Source organism: Chiloscyllium plagiosum, unplaced genomic scaffold (assembly GCF_037043375.1).
Source record: "Chiloscyllium plagiosum isolate Xiang-an unplaced genomic scaffold, Cpla_swu_hap1 HiC_scaffold_2, whole genome shotgun sequence".
NCBI lineage: Eukaryota > Metazoa > Chordata > Chondrichthyes > Orectolobiformes > Hemiscylliidae > Chiloscyllium > Chiloscyllium plagiosum.
Window position 1 is genome coordinate 122,096,208 of NW_028270140.1, and position 25,918 is coordinate 122,122,125.

Sequence of the window (25,918 nt, forward strand, 5' to 3'; positions counted from 1 at the left end):
ACATGCTTGGTCACCTCCTCAAAGAATTCAATAAAACTTGTAAGGCAAGACCTACCCTTCACAAATCCGTGCTGGCTGTCCCTAATTAAGCAGTGTCTTTCCAGATACTCATAAATCCTATCCTTCAGTACCCTTTCCATTACTTTGCCTACCACCGAAGTAAGACTAACTGGCCTATAATTCCCGGGGTTATCCCTATTCCCTTTTTTGAACAGGGGCACAACATTCGCCACTCTCCAGTCCCCTGGCACCACCCCCATTGACAGTGAAGACGAAAAGATCATTGCCAACGGTCCTGCAATTTCCTCTCTTGCTTCCCACATAATCCTAGGATATATCCCATAAGGCCCGGGGGACTTGTCTATCATCAGGTTTTTCAAAATGCCCAACACATCTTCCTTCCTAACAAGTATCTCCTCTAGCTTACCAGTCCGTTTCATACTCTCCTCTTCAACAATACGGTCCCTCTCATTTGTAAATATTGAAGAAAAGTACTCATTCCAGGCCTCTCCTATCTCTTCCGACTCAATACACAGTCTCCCACTACTGTCCTTGATCGGACCTACCCTCGTTCTTGTCATTCTCATGTTTCTCACATACGCATAAAAAGGTTATCCTTGATCCAACCCGCCAAAGATTTTTCACGCCCTCTCTTAGCTCTCCTAATCACTTTCTTCAGCTCCCTTCTGGCTATCCTGTATCCCTCCAACGCTCTGTCTGAACCTTGTTTCCTCAACCTTATGTAAGCCTCCTTCTTCCTCTTTACAAGACATTCAACCTCCCTCATCAACCAAGGTTTCCTCACACGACCATCTCTTTCCTGCCTGACAGGTACATACATATCAAGGACACGTCGTATCTGTTCCTTGAAAAAGTTCCACATTTCAACGACATCCTTCCCTGACAGCCTGTGCTCCCAATTTATGCTCCTCAGATCCTGTCTTGCAGCATCGTATTTACCCTTCTCCCAATTGTAAAACCTGCCCTGTTGCACGCACCTATCTCTCTCCATAACCAAGGTGAAAGTCACAGATTGTGGTCACCATCACCAAAATGTTCACCCACTAACAAGCCCATCACTTGTCCCGGTTCGTTACCAAGTACCAAATCCAATATGGCCTCCCCTCTGGTCGGACAATCTACATACTGAGTTAGAAAAGCTTCCTGGACACACTGCACAAATATCGCCCCGTCCAATCTACTTGATCTAAAGAGCTTCCAATCAATATTTGGGAAGTTGAAATCACCCATGACTACTACCCTGTGGCTTCTGCACCTTTCCAAAATCTGTTTCCCTATCTGTTTCTCCACATCTCTGCTGCTATTGAGGGCCTATAGTAAACACCCAACAAGGTGACTGCTCCTTTCCTATTTCTGACTTCAGCCCATTCTACCTCCAAAGGCAGATCCCCCTCGAACTGCCTTTCTGCAGCCGAATCAATGTGATTGATTCTTAACTACTCTCGGAAATAACTTAACAAGCCACTCAGTTCAGGGATAATTTGAGAATCGGTAATAGATGCTCAGATCCCTTGAAAGAATAAAAAAAACCATCTTGCTTAGCCTTCTTCAAACAAACCCATGACCTCTACCACCTAGACGGACAAAGTCAGTAGATGTATGGGAACTCTTGAGTTGTAAGCTCCTCTTCGAATCATGCATGAAAATGATTGCGAACTAATAGACACCATTCCCTCACTGCCATTTGATGCAAATCCCGAGCTTTCCTTTTTAACAGAATTGTGGAAGTATCTACACTACATGGACTGCAATGGTTCAAGAAAGGTACATCATCTCAAGAGCAAATTTTTTAAAAAAATCTCTTCCTGGGATGTGGGTATCTCTGCTCAGTCTGCATTTATTGCCCAGACCCAATAGTCAATTTTATATACTGCTGAGGGTATGGAGTCATGTACACAAGACCATAAGGATGGCAGATTTCCTTTCTGAAAGGATATCAGTGAACTAAATGTCTTCTTACAACAATGGTTACAAGGTCATCATGAGACTAGCTTTTCAGTGAATTAGAACCCATGTCCCCAAAACATTAGTTTGTGGTTCTGGATTACCAGTCCAGTGACATACCACTACGCCACCAGGTCCTCTCATTATTAGCTCATCAATATGAACAACATTTGCTGGTCTACATCTCATACAGGGAGAAAGTGCGGATTGCACCTCACACAGTCATAAAGCTGTAGTCATGGAAACAGTCCTTTCGGTTCAACTCGTCCTTGCTGTCCAGATATCCTAAATTAATCTAGTCCTAGATGCTATGATTTGGCCCATATCCCTCTAATCGTTTCTTCTTCATATATCAAGTCAGATGTATTTTACAAGTTGTAACTGTACCAGCCTCGCTCTGGCAGCTTATTCCATACATGTACACCCTCTGCATGAAAACGTTGCTCCTTAGATCCCTTTTACATCCTTCCCCTCTCTCCCTAAACCTTTTATAAAAAATGAAAAAGCACAATTAAAAAAAAATGGTTTAGCACCTTAGCATAGGCCTAGACCATCCCCCGCCCTTTGAGCTGCTCTGCCATAAAATTATGGCTGATCTGGCGGTTTTCAAAACTCCCTTCCTGTCTGTCCCCTATAATCTCAAATTTCCAATCTATCAAAAATCCATCCAACACAGCCTTGAATAAATTTAATGACCCAGCCACTGCTTTCTTAGAGAAAGAATTTCACAAAGTATCATCAATCTGAGGTTAAAAAAAAACACATCTATCTTAAAAGGGAGGCTTCATAAGCCTAAAATGGTCCCCACCTGTTCAGGTCTCCCATAAGAAATGTCCTCCTAATATCCACCTTATCAGTTCCCCTCAGGAACTTATATACTTCGTTAAGATCATCCTTCAGTTTTCTAAATTCTAATAGATGCAGACTCAATATGTTTAATCTTTCTTCATAAGCCATTCATCCCAGGAATGAGTTGAGTGAATCTTTAGCTGCCCAAACAATTTTATTTCAAATGAGATTAAAACTGTACGGAGTACTCCAGATACAACCTAACATCTTTACAGTTGCAGTAAATGTTTATGTTGAAAACTCCATTCCCCTTACATTACACCCCAATATTTATTTGCCTTCATAAACACTTCCTTTTGCACGAGAGTACATCTTTTTCCATTTAAATTGTATTCAGCTTTTCTATTCTTCCGGTCACAATGGACATGTGTCAAATTTTTGCCACTCATTTAATGTACATTTGTTCCTTTGCAGACTTTTTACTCCCTACTGAAAATTTCCTTTCCCACTTACCTTTGGTGACATTAGCTAGCACAGGTTTATTCTCTTCATCTAAGTCATTGATACAAACTGAAAACAGTTGCAGCTCAGGAATGATCCCTGTAGCACTCCATTAGTTGCAGTTTTCCAACTCTTTATTCACATGAATATGTTAGCTGTTACTATCATCGTTTGCCAAGACTATTCCAATCATGACCTTATTTGGTGGGTCAGAATTCATGAGATGCAAAATCCTTGAGAATGTGGTACCAAGAGTGGCATGAGGGAGAATTGTTTATTCACAAGGTTTGTTTGAAAGGATGAGATTCAGGCCTACAAGATAAGGCAGTAAGATCACACCCACTGTTAAAAGAATTGCACAAGTTAAAAGGGACACTTTTAAGGGGTTCATAATCCACAATTTTTGAACCCTATCCTACATCAAGGAGAAGGAAGGGCTGCAGATTAGTGATCGTTTTGATTGTTACCAGAAACTAAAAGGAAGGGTCAAAATATGTGCATGACATATCGTACCAAGGAACCATAAAAGTGTAGGGAAACTGAACAACAGAATAAGCTTAAAGGCTAAGTATCTTAACCCATGAAGCAGTTCGAAATGACTATGATTGCACAGCCATTACTGAATCATAATTACAAAGAAATCAAAACAGGGAACTTCAGATTCAGGGATATTCAACCTTTTGAAAAGACAGGAAGGATGGAAAAGGTGGGATAGCACTGTTAATAAGAAATTAAGACAGTTGAGAGAGATGATACAGGGCTCGGATGATGTAGCATCCATGTGGGTGGAAGTAAAAATCAGCAAAGGAAAGTAGTACACACCCCAAAATGATAGCCACTCCATGGGAAAGACTATAAATCAAAAAATAATATGTAAAATGAACAGAGTAATACTTCGCGTGACTTTAATCCTCATGTTGGTTGGGTTAATCAAATTGGAGAGGGTAGCTATGACAACAAATTCATATAATGCATTATGTACAGTGTCCTCGAGCAATAGGTCATGGAGCCGATCTTGCAATTGGTACAAGGTAGTTTTAATAAATGACCTCAGAGTAAAAGATCCCCTTCAAAGTAATGATCATTAATATTTAGTTTGGAAATGAAAAATTTTGGTCACAGACTTTAAGGGAATTACAATGAAATAATGATAGAGTTAGCTAAAGTAAACAGAGCAGATGGATTAGCATGAATGACATGATCTAGCATAGTCAGACACTTAAAGAAGTAAATCATGATTCTCATTCATCCTCCCAATAAAGAGGAAAGATTCTAAAAGAGGGGATAAAAAAAAACATGCATAACAAAGGAAGTTAAGGAGAGCATTAAATTGAAAGAGAACGCATATAAGGAGGCAAATGACAGTGATAGCTCCCAAGATCAGTAAAAATTTAGAATCCAGCAAAGGAAGATTAAAAAGATAATAAAAACAGAAAAATAAACAAGGCAAACTAGCGAAGAACATAAAAGCTGGCAAGAGATTTTTTCTTAAATTATAGAAAGGAAGGGAGAAATCGAAGTAAACAACAAGCCCCTCAGAAAATTGGGCAAGATAGTAAAGGAAATGGCTGAGGAGTTAAACAGATATTACGCATCAGTTTTCCCTGTGAAAGATACTTTGAACATCCTATTAATAACTTGTTGTGAAGTTGGGTAGAGTAATTGTAGGTTGGGAGGCAGGAGATTAGACTTTGATGTTTGTAAAATGGGGAAGGCATTGTGTGGTCCCTTTAAAGGATCATGTGTTTTTGCTGTACTTAGAAATTTAAAATGGACATCTGCGAGCAGCAGCTTGAAAGTTTGCAAGTACACTTAGAGCAACCGAACTGAAACATTTATATCAAAAGGCCATACAGCTGGCAAACCAGGCAGCAGTTTTTACCAAAACAACAATGTTTTGTATTTAGCCAATCAATTTGTAACACATACTTAGATACCAAAAATACCTATTAAATTTAAATCTGATGGTTTTGACTAATCCATTGTAAGTTGTATTAATATGTCATCAAGGATAAAAGATGGGGGCAGTTTGACAAAGGCCCCAGAGCAAGCTGCCATCGGCCAGCGTTAATGGCCCTCAGCTCTCAAGAGCAAGAATTGCTGGCTCTTACAACCTTATCTATGTCTTAGAGAAAGGACCATCTAAATAACAATGGCACCACTTACGGAGAAGGCATTCCTGATAGAAGAATTGACAGAGAATACACAGAACCTTTCAGAAGACACACAACCTGACTGTAATTTCGGAAGACTAAATTCTATTTTTTATGAGTGGGACATATTTATTGGAACAGCATACCATTAGAGTCTTGCTTAATCATTAATAGTGAGAAGGGTTTTACTCGATTGTTAATAGTTTAGTTAATTTATTCACTGTTAAGAGTTCGATAAAATCATCAAGTAACAATTTGTTTAAAGTGAATGTCAGGGATTTATTTTACTTAACCACTAGACGTTTCTGAAAAGCAGGTTACACTACTTTTCACACTTCTTTTACAGATTATAGAGCAAGGTGCTCCTCTTTGGGTATCTTAGTTTTTGTTGTCAAGGGAGAACTTTCCACTTTATAACATACTAAAGAAAATTTGTTGTGTCGCCATCGTCTTTCTAGGCCATAGGGGCTTCTCTCATGAAAGAGAAGCGACCGGTTATGTAACCTGAGGGCCAACAGACCTCAGGCAAAAACTAGGAAGGAATTAAATACCATCATCACTAGAGAAGTAGTATTAGAGGAATTAATGGGGTTAAATAAGGTCCACTGGCCCTGATGATTTGTATCTTTGGATCCTAAATGGGGCAATGGCAGAGATAGTGGATGGATTAGTTGTAATTTTCCAAAATCCATTGGATTCTGGAGAAGTACACAAAGTTTGAAAAAGTGTTAATGCCAACCTCCCCCCCACCCAAATTCAAAAAGGGAGGAAAGCAAAGAGCAGTAGCCTAACTTCCATTGTTGGAAAAGTACTGGAATTGACTATTAAGGAAGTAACAGCAAGATATTTGGAAAATTGTAATCTAATCAAGCAGCATCAGCATGGCTTCCTGAAAGGGAAATCATGTCTTTCTAATTTATTAGATATTTTCAAAGAGGTATCAATCAATAGACAAGAACCAGTAGATGTATTGTATTTGGGGTTTCAGAAGGAGTTCAACAATGTGCCTCGCAAAAGGTTAAGTCATAAGAGTCCATGGTGTTGGCATGAATAGAGAATTGGTTCATGGACAGGAAACAGCAAGTGGGGATAAGGATTACTTTTTCAGGTTGGTGACCCCTGACCAGTGGAGTTTCATAGGCAACACTGCTGGGACCACAACTATTTACAACATGTATTAATGACTTGGAGAAATAAAGTGAATGTATTATAGCCAAATTTGCAGATCATAGCCAAATTTGCAGATCAGACGAAAATAGGTGGAAAAGCAGGTTGTAAGAGGGATACCAACAGTTTACAGAGAGACATTGATAGGTTAAGTAAGTGGGCAAAACGTTGGCAAATGGAATATAATGTGGGAAAATGGGAAGATGTTCATCATGGAAGGGAGAACAAAATAATAATAACATTTAACTGGAAAAAACAGGTCTTGCAACACAAAGGGTCTTTGGGGCTACTTGTACACAAAACATAGAAAGCTAACATAAAGCTGCAGCAGTTAATCAGAAAGGCTATGAAATGTTGACCCTTAATTCAAAGGATTGGAGGATAAGAGGAAGGAAATCTTACTGCAACTGTACAAGGTGTTGGTGAATCCACATGTGCAGCATTGAAAGGAGTATTGGGTCCCTTATTTAAAGAAAGATAACATTTTATTGGAGACAGCTCAGAAAAAATTCACTAGGATGATCCTTGGTCTGGAGGGATTGTCTTGTAAGCAAGACTAAATAGATTGTGACTCTACTCACTGGACCGTAAAAGAATGAGAGGTGATCTCATTGAAAGATACAATATTCTTAAGGGGACTGACAGGATCATGAGAGAGACTAGGACAGAGGTCTCAGAATAACAGGGCATCAAATTTAAGACTAAGAGAAGGAATTTCTGCTCTTAGAGGGTTGAGAGCCTTTGAAACTGTTTGCCTCACAGAGCTGTAGGGCCATAGTCGTTGTATATTCTTAAGGCTGAGATACACAGATCCTTGAACAGATGGGGAATTAAAGACTACAGAGAAAAGGCAGGAAATAGAAGACAGGAATATCTGATTGGCCATGATCCTATTAAATGGCAAAGCAGGCTCAAGGGGTTAAATGGCCTGTTCCTGTAACTATCTCTTATGACCTTACCTCATGCTCTTACATTGCAATCTTTAAGGTGATATTTCATCAGGTCTTTTGAAATTGAATTACATAACATCTCCAGGTTTGCCTTCATCTACCTTGTTTGCTATCTTGTAATAATCCAGAGATCATTAACTTAGAACTTTTACTTTTTAATATATCATTTAGTTGTTCAGAGTTCCAAAGCAGAATCTATTTCTTTGTCTTATCAATAACATGGATATGTATGCTACAACAACTAAATTTTCCCACTCCCGCTGCTAGCTCTTCTTCATCCAAGAACAGATATCCCAAATCCTGGCACCACTCAATTCAGCCTTCTGGACTCTCACTTTCGACTGCAAAGGACAGAATATCCCTAGACAACACCGCCTCCTACTACCACAATATTCCTATTCTACCATCTTCCTGCATTATGATTCCATGTAAATTCATTTGTGGAACTTATAACCCCACTCTCATCCATACCAAGAAAGATTACTTTTCAAATAGCAATTTTCATAATCACAATTCCAGAACTTTTTAAATTGCATAACAGTGAAGGGCAGCTTATTCTAAACAATTCTGATCTCCAGCCTTTTCTGTATCAAAATACAGGTAATGTTCTCAATGGAATGCATAATTTAATGAGCTATTTCTCCAGTGGATGCTCTGGCAACATTTACCCACACACATTCATACAAATTGAAAGGCAGAGGTGAAATAAAATGACAGCTTCCAATTTCCTGCTACCAAAAAGATTTCTTAACCCCAAAAATGATGTACTCCTTTTGTTTTTCCATTTTTATGTTAAGAGAAATTAAATCATTAATGTGTAATTGTTTTTAATTAAAACACAATGGTCAACTCAATATGGAAAACCTATTAGGCCCTGAAGCACAATGCTCAAATAAACTAGAAAATGCAATTACCCTTGTGCTGCTATTTGCTTCTCATCGGCATTCATATAACGGCCTCTGGTGGAAACTGCTGCACCACTAATTTTGTTTATCTGAAAAAAGTAAAATAATTTACTTAGTATCTAGTAGACAGTAACAAGCATTATCAGCATATAAGAACAGACCAGTACTTTATCTGAAGTGGCTTAAGGTGGGAAGTAGCATTCCACAAGGATGAGTATTTGGACCACTACTGTTAACAATTTATATTAAAAATTGGTACTTTGGAATCAAACACCACAATTTTGTTAATTTGGAGAGGACACCAAATTGAGGAAGGATAGCAAATACTGAGGAGGACATTAAATAAGTTTGCAGAGTAGAAAAATAGCAAATGAAATTCAGCATTGATATGTGAAGTACAATATTGCTGTGGTTCTGTTCGCCGAGCTGGAAGTTTTTGTTGCAAACGTTTCGTCCCCTTGCTTGGCGACATCATCAGTGCTTGGGAGCCTCCTGCAAAGCGCTTCTTTGATGTTTCCTCCGGTGTTTATAGTGGTCTGTCCCTGCCGCTTCCGGTTGTCAGTTTCAGCTGTCCGCTGTAGTGGTTGGTATATTGGGTCCAGGTCGATGTGTTTGTTGATGGAGTTTGTGGATGAATGCCATGCCTCTAGGAGTTCCCTGGCTGTTCTCTGTCTGGCTTGCCCTATGATAGTAGTGTTGTCCCAGTCGAATTCATGTTGCTTGTTGTCTGCGTGTGTGGCTACTAAGGGTAGCTGGTCGTGTCGTTTCGTGGCTAGTTGATGTTCATGTATGCAGATTGTTAGCTGTCTTCCTGTTTGTCCTATATAGTGTTTAGTGCAGTCCTTGCATGGTATTTTGTACACTACATTCGTCTTGCTCATGTTGGGTATCGGGTCATAGAGGGAGAGGGAGTTTGACCCCACCCCACAGCTCACCAATAGGATTAATAACACACTAAGGAATCTACAAAAATACGGACAGATAACCAGAGCTGACCTACAAAGAATGAAACCGGAAAGCAACAACACCCCCAGATTCTATGGATTACCTAAAGTACACAAACCAGACATCCCACTCAGACCCATAGTATTACTGCCAGGGACACCATCATACAAACTGGCCAAAGAACTACAACAGAAACTGAAACACCTGGTCAGCGGATCCAAACACTCTATACAATCAACACAGGAATTCTTGGAAATATACACATAGACAAAGAAGAAACCATGATATCATTCGATGTGACGGCACTGTTCACTTCGATTGACAAAACCCTAGCCAGAGAAACAATAGCCAACCTACTGGACATACAGAACAGAAAACAGGACGCTGAACCTATCAACAAAGACGGCATACTTAAACTACTGGACTTGTGCCTCACAACACACTTCACATTCAACAACCAGATTTACGAACAAATCAACGGAACACCCATGGGATCACCAATCTCAGGACTCATAGCAGAGGCAGTTATGCAAAGGTTAGAACAAACAGTCCTACCGCAAATTCAACCCAAACTCTGGGTCAGATATGTCGATGACACGTTTGTAATCATTAAAAACACGGAAATAGAAAAAACACACCGGATCATCAACGCCACACTCACAGGAATCCGATTCACGAGAGAAGAAGAAAAGGATAGCCAACTCCCATTCCTAGACGTGATGGTACAGAGAACACCGAACAAAGAATTCACTACAAGGGTATACAGGAAAGCCACACACACAGACCAAGTCCTAAACTATGAAAGTAACCACCCCAACACACACAAACGAAGCTGCATCAGGACACTATTTAAAAGGGCCACAACACACTGCAGTACACCAGAACTGCAAAAAGAAGAAGAGGAACACCTATACAAGGTATTCGCCAAAAACGGATACCCGCACAACTTCATCAACAGATGCCTAAGAGAAAGACCACGGAACGAGGACATACCACAAACAAAAGGACTAGCCACACTACCATACATCAGGAGCATCTCGGAACTGACAGCCAGACTACAGCGACCCCTAGGACTCATAACGGCACACAAACCAACAGCCACACTCAGACAACAACTCACCAGAACGAAGGACCCGATACCCAACATGAGCAAGACGAATGTAGTGTACAAAATACCATGCAAGGACTGCACTAAACACTATATAGGACAAACAGGAAGACAGCTAACAATCCGCATACATGAACATCAACTAGCCACGAAACGACACGACCAGCTATCCTTAGTAGCCACACACGCAGACAACAAGCAACATGAATTAGACTGGGACAACACTACTATCGTAGGGCAAGCCAGATAGAGAACAGCCAGGGAATTCCTAGAGGCATGGCATTCATCCACAAACTCCATCAACAAACACATCGACCTGGACCCAATATACCAACCACTACAGCGGACAGCCGAAACTGTCAACCGGAAGCAGCAGGGACAGACCACTATAAACACCGGAGGAAACATCAAAGACGCGCTTTGCAGGAGGCTCCCAAGCACTGATTATGTTGCCTAGCCAGGGGACGAAACATTTGCAACAAAAACTTCCAGCTCGGCGAACAGAACCACAGCAACGAGCACCCGAGCTACAAATCTTCGCACAAACTTTGAAGTACAATATTCTGGTGGGAATAATAGAGGTACTCATTACTTAGAAGGTACACATCTAGGTAGGATAGAGGAGCAAAGGAAATTTGAAGTACAAAAAAATTAAAAGCTGCACAAGTCACCATGATGATTTAACTCCAGTTGCCAGAAGTAGAGTAGAGGCACTGCATAGGATGCAGAGGCATTTCACAAGGATATGAGAAATGTGGTGCTATGAACATTGGGCATGGATTGGTAAGGTGGGTCTCTTAGAGTCATAGAGCCATAGAGATGCACAGCATGGAAACAGACCCTTCAGTCCAACCCGTCCATGCCGACCAGATATCCCAACCCAATCTAGTCCCACCTGCCAGCACCTGGCCCATATCCCTCCAAACCCTTCCTATTCATATACCCATCCAAATGCCTCTTAAATGTTGCAATTGTACCAGCCTCCACCACATCTTGTGAAAATGAAATTTGATGGATGGCTAAATAAAAGTTTTAAAAATCATGAAAGATTTTGAAGAATTAGAGTGTGAATTATCCTCTTGTAAGACAGGCTCTAATTGAGTCCATCAATACAGTACAAAGTAATCAAGAAGCCGCTTTGTGTGATGAGAATGTTGAACCTGCTACCACAGCAAAGGGGAGCAGCAAATATAGAGATGCATTTGATGGGAAACCAAACAAGCAAACGAGGGAAAAGGGAATAGATGATAACGGTGGTACATCTAAATCAGCAAAGAAAGAATGAGGCTTGAATGAAATATAAGTACCAGCATGAATTGATTGAGCCCAATTGCCTGCTTCTGAGTCATACATCCTGTATAGACTATACAGCATTAAAGAAATATTAAACTGAGGAGAGATAAACAGAAGGTCCCAGATATAGCACTTTTTGTAAACGTGGTCAAAGATATTAAGAGCTTGGAGAGAGTTCAAAAATGTATTAGAATTATACTAGGGATAAGACAGTTCAATTTTATAGAGAAACTAGAAGCTGGAGATGTTTTCTCTAGAGCAGAAAGGGTGATAACCAAAGGTCTAGAGTTAAAAAATGAAATGTGGAGAAATTATTTTACTAAGACATTTAGATAATATGGAATAGACTTTCTGAAAGCATGGTAAAAGTAGATACTCTAACTACCACTAATTGGGAAATGAACACATATTTGAAAATGAAACATGTTCAGGTTTCTCATGGATATTGATTCGAAGTTGGGAAGTCATGCAGCAACCTAGAGGATCCAATGCAAGCTAAGTTCAAATCAGCCCTTTAAGATACAATACATATAACCAAGTTAAGAAGTTCAAAAGGATACATGCACAAATAAATTAGCTGTAGTGTACAAAAACAAACTCAGACAATGCATTTGTCATTACAGAAGAATAGAGATTTAGGGCTAGTTGTAAGAGCTCTTTCAAAGAGCCAGCAGAGGCACAAAGAATTCAATGACCTCCTTCTGTCCTGCACAATTCTATTTTGATATGGTCTCTCAGAAATTATATACAGACAACTACACACAATTTCAATTGTCAATTGCCTCAGTTAATCTGATGCTGCAATTCTCATCCATGTCTGTGTTACCTCTATATTTGACTGTTTCAACACAACTCTACCTAGTTGATTTCTACTTTCTACCTTATGTAAACTTGGGTTCATCAAAATCTCTGCTGCATTTATCCTCTCATACTTTTCAATGTTAAATAGTTTTAAAGACTTTAGAATTCTCATCTTTGTTTTCAAATTATTTCATGGCCTTTCATCAACTCATCTCCATGATCTTCTCCCCAGCTTTCTTCATTATGGGGTCCTGGTATCTATTCTGTTGTAGAAGCATTTGCCAAAGAAATCAGCATTTAAGATTACTAGCACATACATGTAAAGAGGAGACCCACTGGTTTTGGATCAGTGTCCTTACTACCTGCTCAGCATAATGGATTGCAGAGAACCTTTTGACTAGTAAGTATCCTGGGCAATTTTAACTGTCTACCTGCTCAGTACTTTTGGTATGCAGAGTAGGATAAATAGAAAACTGTTTGGAAAAGTCTCATACGCAGGTAGAGCTATTCTACAAACTAAGTACCCTATGCACATCCAATTTTCATCATTCCATCGCTGACAGCTAAGCTTCAGATGCCAAATCCCTAAGCTCTGACATTCTTTCCCGAACCCTTTTCATCCTCTTTCTCCCTTTAAATGGTTCCTTAAAATTTACCTTTTTGATCAAGATTTCAGTCAAGTGCTCGAATATCTCTCATGTATCAGTGTTAAATTTTGTGTCACAATATTCCTTAAAACATCTCAGGATATTTTACAACATTAAAGGCGCAATAAAAATACAAGTTATATAAAGATTTGCATTGAAAGGTTTACTTTTATTAATGCAGTTGCTTCCAAATTCTTTCATAAACTACATACAAAATGTCGAAAGGAAACTTTGTTAAAATTTTTAATTACTTACTTCATCTTGTGTGTGACCTCGTGTAAGTAGATTTCTACAGACAATAGGTACATCATTAATTTCAATTTCAGCAACGACCATATCATCTTTATTCTTTGCATGGGACGTTGATTTTGAAGACTTTGGCTGGAAGGAAAAGTTATCAAATGAACAGAACTGATTATTTTGCACTTTATAAACACAGGCATTCTCCTCTAATGAAGTAAAGGAAATAATTTCTTCATGCTGGATCATCAAGTTGCAGCCTTCTACCAAGAACAGCATGAAAGCTTTATTTGTATTTTGGATAAATTAAGAATAATCAGTTAAGAAAGTCATGCAAAGTGGTTAAACAAAGTCCTGAAGTAGAGATTAAACAAATTGCTGAAGCAACTCAGCAAGTCTGGCAACATCTGTGGAGAGGAAAAACTTGTTGAGTCGGTGACCCTTCTTCAGAACTCATGTTTCAATGTCCATTATTCATTTCTACTCTGCTTTGTTCTTGGAAAGTCAAGAGTGCACTATTCACAATTTATTTCAAGTTATCCTAACTGGAGTTAAATAACATTAAATAATTGCTTATGATTTCCATGGCAACAGTTTCACCAACTTCATTTCTCCTTTGGGGATATAATAGTTGACCACGATAATGCTCTTTGCTAATAGAAGGGGGTTAGATTGCATCAAGAAAAGCAATGGCAGGGCTATAATGAGAAGGAATTCAATGGTAAGAGAAATAAATGGCTCATTATACAGCCACAAAAGACACCAGTATTTTGCCTCCCGAGTCAGGGATCAAGGCTGTTTCAGAGGTTGAACCATCAGTGGTCATGATACATATTCGATACTGACAACATAGGTTAAAAAGGAAAGAGACACAACAATTAGAATACAGGAAATTAGGATAATAAATTAAAAGTAGATTTTGGGGAAAATGGGGCCAGGACAAACCGTGAAGGGATGGGGGAATGCTGTTAGCACTGCTGGGGAAGGTTTAAACTAGGCTAACAGGGCATGGGAACCTGAGCTGGGGGAGAAAGGCAGGAGAAACCAGGATAGAAACAAAAGACATAAAGGTAAGAAGCAAACAAAAACAGAAGGAAATAAAAACAAAGGTGAGAAACATACGGAACACACTGCACTATAAAGCTATAATGACTAACAAGGTTAAAAAGACAAGTCTAAAGACTTTGTGACTTAGTGTGTAGAGCATTTGCAATTAGGTAGATGAATTAGCAGTTTAAACAGATATAAATGGTTATGATGTAAGTGAGATTACAGACACATAACTGCAGGATTGTCAAGATCGTATCAGCAAACGAGGGCAAAATGTTTGATCAAAAGGGAGGAAAATAGATCAAGTGTAAAATCATAGGGAACACAAAGTAAATACAGAAAAGCTTCCTGAAATATGCAAAGAGACAACCATTAATAAAGATCAATGCAGGTCCCTGAACAGTCAGAAAGCAGGAAAGTTTTAACTGAGGAAGAGAAATGGCCAAACAACTGAATACATTATTTGGTTCTGTTTTTATCGCAGAGGACACAAATAACCTCCCAGAAATTTTAGAGAACTAAGGGTCTCAGTGAGAAGGTGAATTGAAGGAACTCAGTATTAGGAGAAAAATAATGCTGGTGAAATTAATGAAGTTAAAGGCTGAGGAATCATCAGTGATTCATAAACTACTTTCCAAAATAGGACAGAAATAGCCTTGGAATCACTGGATGCATTGGTGGTCATCTTCCAAACATTATATAAACCCTACAGCAGTTCCTACAGATTAAAGAGTGGCAAACGTAAATATAAAAGGGTGGGAGACCAGTTAGTCTAACACCTGTAGAGTGGAAAATGCTAGAGTGTATTATAATAAGTCTAATAACAGAACATTTGGAAAGCATGAACAGGACTGGACAAAATCAGCGTAGAGTCAAGAAAGGAAAATAATGCCTATTAAAAGAAGTTTTTTTTGGAGGATGGAACGAGTAGAATAGATAAGGGAAAACCAGTGGATGTGGTATAATTGTATTTTCAGAACACTTTTGATAAGGTCCCTCATAAAGGGTTAGTGGGCAAAGTTAAACCACATAGAATAGGTGTCTTTATGAGCAAATATAAATTGGATTGAGAATTGGTTGATAAACAGTAAAGATAGTGGGAATAAATAGGTCTTTCTTCAAGAAGCAAGCGGTGCCTATTAGGGTGTGCAAAGATCAATGCTGGGTGCCCAACCATTGAGAGTATGTATGAATGACCTGGACAAGGGAACCAATTGCAATATTTCCAAGTTTGCTGATGGTTCCAAACTGGGCAAAACTGAGAGCTGTGAGAAAGATGCAATGAGGCTTCAAGGTAATTTTGACAAGTTGAATGAGTGAGCAAATACATGTGCAACACATGAATTTATATGCTTGGGTGTGAAGGAAAATATTATTTAAATGATGGTACACTGGAAATATAGATGTACAAAAGGCTCTGGTGTCCTTAGACACTTGCCAATTAAAGTAGACAAGCAGGTACAGAAAGCAATCAGAAAGTCAAATGGTATATTAGCCTTCATTGCAAAAGGATTTGAGTTCAGAAGTAGGATGTCTTACTGCAGTTATACAGAGCTTGGGTGAGACCACACCTGGAATATTGCAGTTTTGGTCTCCCTATCTAAAAAAAGACACAGTTGCCATAGCTGGTGTGCAGCTGAGGTTCATTCGGGTGATGACAGGACTGTCCCATAAGGAGAGATTGGTTCAACTGGGCCTGTATTTACTGAGTTTAGAAATTTGAGAGATGATTGAAACATAGAAAATTCTAACAGTTCTGGATAGAATAGTTGCAGAGAGGATGTGTTCAACGATCAGGAGCCTAGAATCAGGTGACACAGTCTCACAATACGGGGAAACCATTAAAGACTGAGATGAGGAAAGGTTTTTGTCATACAAAGTGTTGTGAACCTGTGCAATTCTCTACCACAGAAGGCTATGAAGGCCAAGTCATTGAACATATTCAAAAAATATTCGAGACAGATTTTTACCAAAGGTTTTAAAGGCTTGACCAGGTACGGGAAGAAAGCAATAACAGGGAATAGTGAGAGAATATCAGCCATGATCACAGTGAATGGCATAGCAGGCTTTGAAATTTAAATATTACCAGATCTTTATGTTTTTAAGGAATAAAGCTAAAATATGTGAATGGAGTTGAGGTGCAGAATAGCCCATTGCTGGTCTTATATTAATTTTCATTATGTTAGCCACAGTTTGCAAGACTAGATTGGAATTCAGAAATAGTGATTTAGGAACAACAACAATAAAGGCAAATATTATTCAGGTAGTATTGTTCAGTTACCTTCTTTAAGATGAAATGTGCCATTAATGTCAATTGATCAAATTTTGAGAACCTCACATTAAATTGGTACAATGCAAAATCAGCAGTTACTCTGCAACAGTTTTATCAGAAATCCAAAAGATAACTTTTGTGATCAGAATGCGACAAGGAGAGGAAAATTTCCTTCTTTTAAACAATGTCATACAATCAAGCATTAACACGAGCACGAAGATTTACCTTCTTGTCTGAAAGAGGCTAATGCTCAGGATTGTACCATGAACTATCAGCCAAGATTACATTATGTTTGGACTTGAACTACACCCAAGTTACCCAAGATTTTGGACCCTATGTGACTCATGAGAGAGAGAGATGGACAAAAGCACAGAACTTTATTCATCACTTAAAGTGGTCCTGAAATTTTGCATAAACAAGTTGCCTTCTCCTTAACTAATGATTTACTGACGCAATGAAGCATTTAGATATAACAACTGAATAGAAAAATTGCAAATAAATGAACATGGAACAGAAATGTAAAATATTTGTGTATATTTTGATGAAATATGCAGAATATTGGAAAATGGCATTCTACTGTTCAGTGTTAAAATGCTGATAAAGTCCTACAATCTCCCCTCTTGTACAGTAAAATGTTAAAAAACAAACATTACTTACTTTGTTATTTGGAGTTTGTGGTAACTTCAATTTTCCTTTTGCCATCAACATGGCATTAATCCTAGCTGCGGCAGCAGCAGCTGCATCTAATGCCTCTGACGAAGACTGAGACTGACTGACTGATGGTGGACCAGAGAGACTTACACCATGAACTGCAACTTGAGACATTGTGACAGGAAAATTATTCATCTGTGACTCTATTGATACTGCCATTGACACTGGAACGGATTCTGGACAATCCCATTTACTACGCCGCCTAGAGTACAGAAACATATTGGTAATATTGTTTGTTAGTTTAGTGCTAAAAGAGATCATCAAGTTCATCAGTTTTCCTGAAATAGCTTCAACACATTTCTTGATAGTTGCTTGGTAGTACAGAACTTAAAATATTATTGAAAAATTACAAATTTTGGCAAAGCTTTTCAATTTGCACCCATCAGAACATTTTGCAAGAGTACAAATACTGGGAGAGCACCAATATCCATACGGTATGACCAGGGAATGTAGATTAGTTGGCAAGTTGACTCTGATTTCTTAAAGTATTGCAATGAAGACTGCAGGATGAAATGCTGGTTGACGGTTAAGACTCAGGCTTTGATTACATTTTAAACCAGACAGGTTGACTCTGGTTGTTTACAGCATTACCTCTGAGGAATGCACCAGCATATAGCTGTCACCTACTATGTTGAATTGAAACAGGAACATTGTGCACTCAATGTTCATGTCTGCAAAAAAACATGGCCATGTGCATTAATATATGTGGCTTTCAGTACATGCAAATAGATACAATGCATGCCTGACTGACAATGAATTTTCAATTGTCACAGAACTTACACAGTGCAAGATGTCACCCACAGTTATAAATGACCAATTAATCTATTGTCATTCTCTTACCTTCCCTCACTATCTCAGCACATTCTTCCATTTTTTGGATAACAGTATAATTTTTTTGTGAATTCTTTAATTTGACTAGAACAAAATCACTTTTGCTTCTTTTTCCAATTACTTTAAATCTGTGCACTCATTCATGAACCATTCGTGAGTTAGAACAGTTTCTCCATATTTACTATGGGCAGACATAAGATATTGAATATGTCTAAACAATCGCCTCTCAGCGTTCTTTTTCCAACAAAAATTGTTATAACTTCTTGAATCTCTCTCAATAACTTAAGATCCTAATCCCTGATACTGGTGGTGGATGGGGTGCAGGTTAAGTGGGCTGCTCTGTCCTGGATACTGTCAAGCTTCTTAAGGTGTTGTTAGAGCTGCAGTAAACCCACCAGTGGGTGGGCTTACACTCCTGTCTCTTGCCTTGTAGATTGCAAATAGATAGTGGGCAATTAGGAGGTAAACTAATAAAAGATAGCCCTTTTAAGATAGATATGGGGAATTTCTTCCAGATGAAAACTTATCCAAAAGCTTTTCCTTATCAATTTTAAACCCTTCCAGCGTCTGAATTAAATCCTCTTTCATGATGATTTGGATAACATCTTCTTTCTTGAAAAGCACAAAGTACCCGTTTAATACTGACACCCTCTGCTTCCACACAAATCCCCTTTCTTGGTCCTCCTTTTACTATTTATCTGTCCATATAAAGTTTTGGGATTACTTATAACATTGGCTACCAGTTTTCTTTTATACTTTGTCACTATTTCTCTCATTTGCTTTACCACCTCTTGCTTGGACATTCTATATTCATCCTGATTCTCAATAATATTTTCTACTTGACATCTGTCGTAACATACCTTTTCTCCTCTAATTTCTGCCTTTTTTGTCATACAGGGGCTCTATTTCTGCTTTCCCTACCCTTTCCTTTTTGAGGGTCTCTGTCTTGACTGTGCTTGAAGTAAATCTTTTGGTGAAGGCTTTGTCAGGCTAGTTTTTCCTGTCAACCTTTCACACTGATTTATTCAGCAAAGGTCTGTTTTTGCTCCAGTGAAGTCGGTTTTCTACCAATTAATTGTTCTTACTTTGGACAGCCCTTTGCCCTTTTCCATAGTAAACATTAACCTTTTAACGCAATGATTACTGTCCCCTAAATTTCTCCTAGTTAGGCCTGATCTACTTGGCTCACCTCTTCTCAAGAACTAGGTCAGCAATGCTGCCTCCTTCTCACTAGCCTGGAAACATAACTGCTAAAAGAAAAGTTCCCTAACACTATCCAAGAACTCCTGCCCTTCACTGTCCATTACACTACTACTATCACAGTCACAACACAGATAATTACAGTTCTCCAATTATAACGATTCTACAATTTTTGTACTTCTGTAATTTCATTACAAATTTGTTTCTCTACATCCTTCCCACAAATTGGTGGCCTTAAGATAATACCAAACTATGCAATTGTACCTTTTTTGTTTGTAGCTGTAACCAAACCGCCTAGTTAGGGCAGCACAGTGGCACAGTGGATAGCACTGCTGCCTCACAGTGCCAGAGACCTGGTTTAATTCCTGCTTCGGGCACTGTCTTTGCGGAGTTTGCACATTCTCCCCATGTCTGCGTGGGTTTCCTCCGGGTGCTCCGATTTCCTCCCACAGTCCAAAGATGTGCAGGTTAGGTGAATTGGCCATGCTAAATTGCCCATAGTGATTTGTGCAGGGGTAAATGTAGGGGAATGGGTCTGGGTGAGCTGCTCTTCAGACGGTCGATGTGGACTTGTTGAGCCGAAGGGCCTGTTTCCACACTGTAAGTAACCTAATCATATCAAACTAACGGTCTTTAGGGAACTTACTGGGAAAAAAATTCTGAAGGACAGGATTAATCAATATTTGGAAAGGCAGGAATTGATCAGAGACAGTAAGCATGGATTTGTTAGAGGGAGATCCTGACTGATTTAATTGAGTTTTTTGAAGAGGTGATTAAATGTATCGATGAAGAAGAACCCACCGGATCCAAGGCAAGTTAGCAAATTAGATCCAAAATTGGCTTAAAAATTGAAGGCAAAGGGTGGTGATGGAGAGTTGCTCTAGTGTTAGGTGAAGGGGTAAATGTGGGGGAATGGGTCTGTGGGGGTTGCTCTTCGGAGGGTTGGTGTGGACTTGGTGGGCCTGTTTCCGTACTGTAAGTAATCTAATCAAACAGACTGATCCCTCTGGAACATCATCTTTCTCCAGCATTGCAATGTTCTCCTTAGCCAATGCGATTACCTATTCCCTTTTCCTTTATTATCCTTATAAACATCTTCTATCAGGGATATTTAACATCCCATCTACATCATGGCTTTTTAAAAAAAAGAGTGACATGATATTAGCATTGTTACAGCGTAAAGTGCAAACTTTTAAATAATTAGTACTACCAGAAGGAAAATATTGCCCCATGACCTGTTCCAATCACATCATGCTTAATGTCTCCCAGTGCACAACATTGCAAAATCACAAAATCTTCACCATGCACTAACAATAAAATCTGAGAGTTGCAGGTACAGTGTGCAAGCAGACCATTCAGCCCATCTTTCCTCCCAAGAGCATCCCACCCAGATCAATAGACAATAGGTGCAGGAGTAGGCCATTCTGCCCTTCGAGCCTGCACCACCATTCAACATGATCATGGCTGATCATCCTTAATCAGTATCCTGTTCCTGCCTTATCTTCATAACCCTCGATTCCACTATCCTTGAGAGCTCTATCCAACTCTTTCTTAAATGAATCCAGAGACTGGGCCTCTACTGCAGAGCATTCAACACAGCCACCACTCTCTGGGCGAAGAAGTTTCTCCTCATCTCTGTCCTAAATGGTCTACCCCGTATTTTTAAGCTGAGTCCTCTGGTTCGGCACTCACCCATCATCGGAAACATGTTTCCTGCCTCCAGAGTGTCCAATCCTTTAATAATCTTATATGTCTCAATCAGATCCCCTCTCAGTCTTCTAAACTCAAGGGTATACAAGCCCAGTCGCTCCAGTCTTTCAGCGTAAGGTAGTCCCACCATTCCAGGAATTGACCTCGTGAACCTACGCTGCACTCCCTCAATAGCCAGAATGTCTTTCCTCAAATTTGGAGACCAGAACTGCACACAGTATTCCTGTAACTCTGCATTTCCCAGGGCCAATCCACCCAGCCTGTGCATCCTTGGACACAATGGGCAATTTAGCAAGGCCAATTCACATGACTTGCATATCTTTGGACTGTGGGAGGAAACTGGAGCATCCGGATGAAGCCCATGCATACACAGGGAGAACATGCAAACTCCACACACAGTCGCCCGAGGCTGGAATCGAACACAAGTCCCTGACGCTGAGAGACAGTAGTGCTAATAATTGAGCTACCGAGCTGCCTCGTATTGTGGTACAAAGTAACAAGGAATCAATGTCTTCAACACAAGACGAGAAAGTTAATTCGCAAGATTAAGAAAATGAAAATTAGGAGCGGCATGGTGGCTCAGTGGTTAGCACTGCTGCCTCACAGCACCAGGGACCCAGGTTCAATTCCAGCCTTGGGCGACTGTCTGCATGGAGTTTGCACATGCTAAATTGCCTGTAGTGTTAGGTGCATTAGTCAGGGGTAAACATAGGGGGATGGGGATGGGGCTGGGTGGGTTGCTCTTCAGAAGGTCAGTGTGGACTGGTTGGGCCGAAGGGCCTGTTTCCACACTATAGGGAATCTAAAAAAAATCAATACCAGACTAAAACAAACTTCAGGATATATACAATCTTCTACATGGACAAAACTACTGACTGAACATCCTACTCTACATTGGGTGTACTTTCCTACTGGCAAGTTTTCCAAAAGCATAAGCTGACTATCCAGTAAGAGATGAACATGTGTGTCAATCTAATGTCAAATTACGTACAGTTCTTTCAGACACATCCACACTGGCCTTAGTTCAGTTCAACCCCTACCCTCACGGAGCACAATAACAGCTCATAAAAACTTTGTTTTAATCTAATCAATTTCTCCACCACTCTTTGGGTGTTTTCACGCAATTGTCCATCATTGGGGGAACAGAAACAGGACTGTATTTACAGCTAAATATAGTACATGTTTCAGACATCTGCACATAAACGTCCAGGGCATTAAAATGGTCATTCGATAAACATATGGATGATATTATACAAATGTGGTGCCCAAACATTTTGTAGTCAAAACAACAAGGAGCTAGAGGCTCAGATGTCCGCTGATTTAAAATGCAGCTTACTAATGAATTGAAACAGTAAAATGAAGAGATATGTTGAGCATGGTATAGCAGAGCTATATAATTGTATCATTAGTTCACAGCATAATGCTTGAAATTGGGAATTAAGAATCACAGATAATCCTCAAAGAGAATCAAAATAAAACATAAGCAGTATCAATCTGGTCTATAAAACAAAACATTCAAGGGGGTGATGGATTCTCAAGGGAACATAGCACGAACAGCCAAGTTTCTAGTATTGAGACTGGCTCTAATGCAACGAGGGGCATGTCAGCTTCCAAGAGATCAATTGTGTTAGGGGATTCTATCGTCAGAGGTACAGACAGACGTTTCTGTGGCCAGCAGAGAAAAAGCACTCCACTGGTCACAGGCCTCCAGTCTGAAAAACAACCCTTCACAACCACCCTCTGTCTTCTACCTTTGAGCCAGTTCTGTATACCTTTATTCCATGAGACCTAACCTTGCTAATCAGTCTCCCGTGGGGAACATTGTCAAATGCCTTACTAGAAGAGGGTTACCTCAGATTACAACAGGATCTGGACCAGATGGGCCAATGGGCTGAGAAGTGGCAGATGGAGTTTAATTCAGATAAATGCGAGGTGCTGCATTGTGGGAAAGCAAATCTTAGCAGGACTTATACACTTAATGGTAAGGTCCTTGGGAGTGTTGCTGAACAAAGAGACCTTGGAGTGCAGGTTCATAGCTCCTTGAAAGTGGAGTCGCAGATAGATAGGATAGTGAAGGCGGCGTTTGGTATGCTTTCCTTTATTGGTCAGAGTATTGAGTACAGGAGTTGGGAGGTCATGTCGTGGCTGTACAGGACATTGGTTAGGCCACTGTTGGAATATTGCATGCAATTCTGGTCTCCTTCCTATCGGAAAGATGTTGTGAAACTTGAAAGGGTTCAGAAAAGATTTACAAGGATGTTGCCAGAGTTGGAGGATTTGAGCTAGAGGGAGAGGCTGAGCAGGCTGGGGCTGTTTTCCCTGGAGCGTCAGAGGCTGAGGGGTGACTTATAGAGGTTTACAAAATTATGAGGGGCATGGATAGGATAAATAGGCAAAGTCTTTTCCCTGGGGTCAGGGAGTCCAGAAGTAGAGGGCATAAGTTTAGGGTGAGAGGGGAAAGATATAAAAGAGACCTAAGGGGCAACTTTTTCACGCAGATTGTGGTATGTGTACGGAATGAGCTGCCAGAGGATGTGGTGGAGGCTGGTACATTTGCAACATTTAAGAGGCATTTGGATGGGTATATGAATAGGAAAGATTTGGAGGGATATGGGCCAGGTGCTGGCAGGTGGGACTAGATTGGGTTGGGATATCTGGTCGGCATGGACAGGTTGGACCGAAGGGTCTGTTTCCATGCTGTACATCTCTATGACTCTATCAGCCAAAATGTAGTTTCATATCTGTTAGCATATTTTGTGTTTAAGGAGACCCAGAGGTTCAGCATAAGCATCATTAGAATAATAAAAAGCTTGGCATTACAGATCAACACTTTCCAGAAAATAAGTTAAACATGCAAGTGTTTTTTTTTATTTCTTAGCATTAATAACTATGCAACAATGAATTTTGCCTTTTGAATTCAGCAAACACTAAATAAATCACAAAAAAAAATCAGGATTCAACATGACAGTGACCAGAAAGTATCAATGCAATTTGAACAAAGAGAAAAAAAACAAGCTGACAGATATAATCAATGCATTAAGGGTCTGGGCTCAAACTTAACACAAAAGGGGCATAAGTTGAGCCCAGTTTGACTTCGCTCCTGTTTAAGTTTGAGCGCGACCCCTCCACTGCAGGCTCGGTGTGAGAGAGGAACTGGTTCTAAACAAATCATAATCCGGGTTTATATTACACACTTTTTGTGTTAAATTTGAGCTGGGATTAAGGGTTTGTTTTGAATCTTTATCCCACCCGGGGGGCCTTAAAACTTGAACGAGACTGAAGTCAAACCGAATGAACGTGTTACGGTGTTTCAAGTTTTTATTTTTTTAAAAAACCCCATTCTGGTGGACCCCCCCCCCCCGGAGCGGGAGGAGACCCAGGGCTCAGCCGCCGCCGGGGGAGGGGAGACAACCCCCCCCCGCCCCCCGCCCCCCGGGGCCCAGTCAGGCCCCGATCCTGTCCCTCACTCACTCCCATCGCCCGGGGGGGTGGGGGACACACTCGGGCCTGTCCGGTTCGATCCGGTTTACTCCGGGAATGGCGCCGTCGACGCGGCCACCATTTCCCCTTTTTCAAAACACAACAACTCCCACACATCGGGCCAGCCCGGCCCCAACCCGTTACCCTCACAATAGGTGGTCGAGGTGAGCTCGGCCTGTCCCGCTCCCGCTCCCGCTCCCCCAGCCCCAGCCCCAGCCGCTCTGGCTCTCTTACCCTGCCGATTGCGGTGAACCTGCCGACATGGTGAAGTTTGACCGAGCGGAGACTGCGCCAAACCGTCCTCACCACGTGCCCCTCGCGTCGACGCAGCGTTTCTGGTTGTCCTCCCCTGCACTAGATGGCGCAGCTCCTGCTGGCTGCCCTCCCCTCCACTAGATGGCGCAGCTCCTGCCGGCTGCCCTCCCCTCCACTAGATGGCGCAGCTCCAGCTGGCTGCCCTCCCCTCCACTTGATGGCGCAGCTCCAGCTGGCTGCCTTCCCCTCCACTAGATGGCGCAGCCTCTGCTGACTATCCACCCCTCCACTAGGTGACGCGGCCTCTACCGGCTGTCCTCCCCTCCACTAGGTGGCATAGCCTCTGCTGGCTACTGGGTGACACGGCCTCGACCAGCTATCCTTCCTTTCACTAGGCGGCGCAGCTTCAGCTGGCTGTCCTCCCCTCCATGAGGCGGCGCAGCCTCTACCGGCTGTCCTCCCCTCCACTAGATGGCGCAGTTCCAGCTGGCTGTCCTACCGGCTGTCCTCCCCTCCACTAGGTGACGCGGCCGCTGCGCAGTGTTTTCCCCTCCACTAAATGGCGCAGCCGCAGACGGATAGCCTCCCCTCCATTAGGGGTCGCTGGAGCTGCAGTGATCCCTCTCTCTGACACTTGGTGGCGCCATCATGACCAATGAGGAAGTAGGCCATCATTTGTGAATTTTCAACTCATTAGCAATTACTGTAAATATAATCTTTTGGTGCAGAAAATGTACTTAAGCACTTCACAGCTTAATGAAGCGTTTTCTAAATATAGTCACTATTGAAATGCAGGAACCTCAAAAGCCAGTTTTTGCACAGCAAGCTCCAAGTTGTTGTGTCACCATAGTCTTACCAGACTACAGGGGCTGCTCTTATTAGAGAGACGTGACTGGGTGGTGATTTAACCTGAGGGCAAGCTGACCTCAGATAAGGGAAGAGGTT

The 25,918-nt window shown here is 40.8% G+C and overlaps 1 protein-coding gene across 3 annotated transcripts in view; it reads right to left on the minus strand.

Moving 5' to 3' along the window:
- The window catches only part of LOC122558517 (KH homology domain-containing protein 4-like), a 72,952-nt gene extending 47,862 nt beyond the window's left edge, over positions 1 to 25,090 (minus strand). For all 3 annotated transcript variants that reach the window (XM_088000347.1, XM_088000346.1, XM_088000348.1), the window contains exons 1-4: positions 24,953 to 25,090; positions 17,444 to 17,699; positions 13,480 to 13,605; positions 8,440 to 8,519 (exon numbers count right to left, since the gene is read on the minus strand). In XM_088000347.1, coding sequence (XP_087856473.1) covers positions 8,440 to 8,519; positions 13,480 to 13,605; positions 17,444 to 17,699; positions 24,953 to 24,981 — 491 coding nt within the window. In that variant the 5' untranslated portion in view covers positions 24,982 to 25,090. The remainder of the gene's footprint in view (positions 1 to 8,439; positions 8,520 to 13,479; positions 13,606 to 17,443; positions 17,700 to 24,952) is intronic.
- Positions 25,091 to 25,918: the final 828 nt, after the last annotated feature.